This window comes from Chaetura pelagica, unplaced genomic scaffold (genome assembly GCF_000747805.2).
Source record: "Chaetura pelagica isolate M959 unplaced genomic scaffold, ChaPel_1.0 scaffold244, whole genome shotgun sequence".
Lineage (NCBI taxonomy): Eukaryota > Metazoa > Chordata > Aves > Apodiformes > Apodidae > Chaetura > Chaetura pelagica.
The window spans coordinates 349783-351620 of record NW_009953719.1 but is presented as its reverse complement, the minus strand read 5'-3'; the positions used below and the strand labels follow the sequence as shown (position 1 = coordinate 351620).

General features: G+C 50.6%; 1 protein-coding gene across 1 annotated transcript in view; it reads left to right on the top strand.

Moving 5' to 3' along the window:
- Positions 1-1838, top strand: part of RUNX1 (runt-related transcription factor 1) — a 102881-nt gene that overhangs the window by 14548 nt on the left and 86495 nt on the right. Inside the window, exon 2 of the mRNA XM_010000432.1 lies at positions 1756-1832. Within this exon, the coding sequence (XP_009998734.1) occupies positions 1756-1832 (77 nt within the window). The remainder of the gene's footprint in view (positions 1-1755; positions 1833-1838) is intronic.

The following is a 1838-nucleotide window of genomic DNA, read 5'->3' as shown; positions in this document are numbered from 1 at the left end:
GGTGCCGGGGGAGGCAGGCCGGCCGGCGGGGCAGGGAGGCAGGCGGGCGGGCGGGCAGGAAGGCTGCGTTCCCTGCGGGCTCACGTGAAGGAAGACCCGAGAGCTTCGCCTGCGGTCGATAATGCGCTTCCTCGGAGAGGTCGTCTGGGCTGGAGGTTGTCACTTCTTCTAACCCTGGCTGGCAACTTTCGGGGGGTTTGAATCTTCCCCGTTTCTTGCCGTCTATTCTCCGCGGGGGTCAGCGGCTCCCCCGCTTCTTATATAGAATAAAACAATCACATTGGTCCTCGTTCAAAAGTAGTGGCTCTTTTTCTCTCCTTCTTTTCTTTTTCCTATTTTTTTTTTTTTTGTAATTAATTATTTTTATTTTTATTGTTGCCGGTCGGTTTGCTTTTGGTTCTCGGTGCGTGCGGGTGCGTGGGGGCTCGCTCTCTCCCCGCGCAGGCTGGCAGTATCCATCCCGCTGGGAGGGAAAAGCCATGCTTCCCAAAGCGGGCTTCCACCTGCTGCGGTTAAAATATTGCTAAGCAGCCTGTTCCTGTGGCCGAATTAGAGGAAGACTGCCTCAGATACCGAAAAAGAAGAAGAAGGGAAAGAAAAAAAAAAAAAAAAAAATTGGCAATGACTGCCGAAGTTGTTGCAGACTGTTGGTTTGACTGCTGAGGAGGACGTGAGTGAGAGAGAGAGAGCGCTGTTGCACACACGAAACCACAGAGAGAACCCACAATTTAACCAACATCCCCAAAACCAACTTTTCAGCTGTGGACCTTTTAGCCTCAGAGCTTGAGATCGGCTGCGACCTTTCTTTAAACTGGTGAAAGACGTGGTACCAAAACCAAGTACAAAGATAGAGACTGGAAGCTTGAATGCTGTGCACTGAGCTGCTTTATTTTTTATTCTTTTGAGCAAGAGTAACTAAAAGGTCGTGATATGAGTACTCCTAGAGCAGCACGAACCAAACTACTGAAGCTGATTTTCAAGGCTGCTTAAAAAGAATCTTGCCGAGAACATTAATGGATTCCTGTTGTGTTTAAATTCTCTGCAGATTATATTGTAAATATTTTATGAAGTACAGTATATGTGTGTGTGTGTGCGTGCGTGTGTGGACGTGAATATATATACAGTTGTAGCCAGCTGACCTTTGATCAGAAAGTCTAGCTCGCGTGCTGCCTTCTCTGAAGATTGACCCCGAATTTCCCTCTCTTAAAGAGCGATTTGTGCCTACGGAAGAAGCCGATGGGTTTTGTTTTCTCTTGGGACTGTAGAGAAATCACCTGGAAGAAACCGATAGGCAACTGACTCTCTGGGAAGCCCAGGCTTTGCATGCGTTTCTGACCGCGTCTTGTGTTTGACTTGCCTAAATTTTTCCACGGTGCTTGGGAGTTCGGAAGGAGGTTCCCCCCCCCCCAACCCGGGTAACTTTTTTGTGTCCCGGCCGCAGACCAGATGCACAAGCGTCGCGGTAAAGCCCCGCACGGACGACCCGTTCACTTATCGGATTAACGTGATCTGTTCCGCAGCGCCAGGAAGCCAAGAGTTAAGTCTCGGCGTGCTCGCTATCTCAGCCGCCTTCAGCAAAAAATTAACTTTGGGGACTGGCGTAGAAACAAGTTTCCCCCGGGTCCTCAGCCGGTATCCGTTTATGTTGGTCCCCCGAGAGCAGATCGCTGAAGAGTTACGCTTGTTTCGCTGTTTTGTAAAAACTCTGTGGAGGTCTTTCACTCAAAAGGCTTGTTGTGATGCGTATCCCCGTAGATACCAGCACCAGCCGCCGCTTCACGCCGCCCTCCACCACGCTGAGCCCGGGGAAGATGACCGAGCCGCTGCCGCTGGCCGGC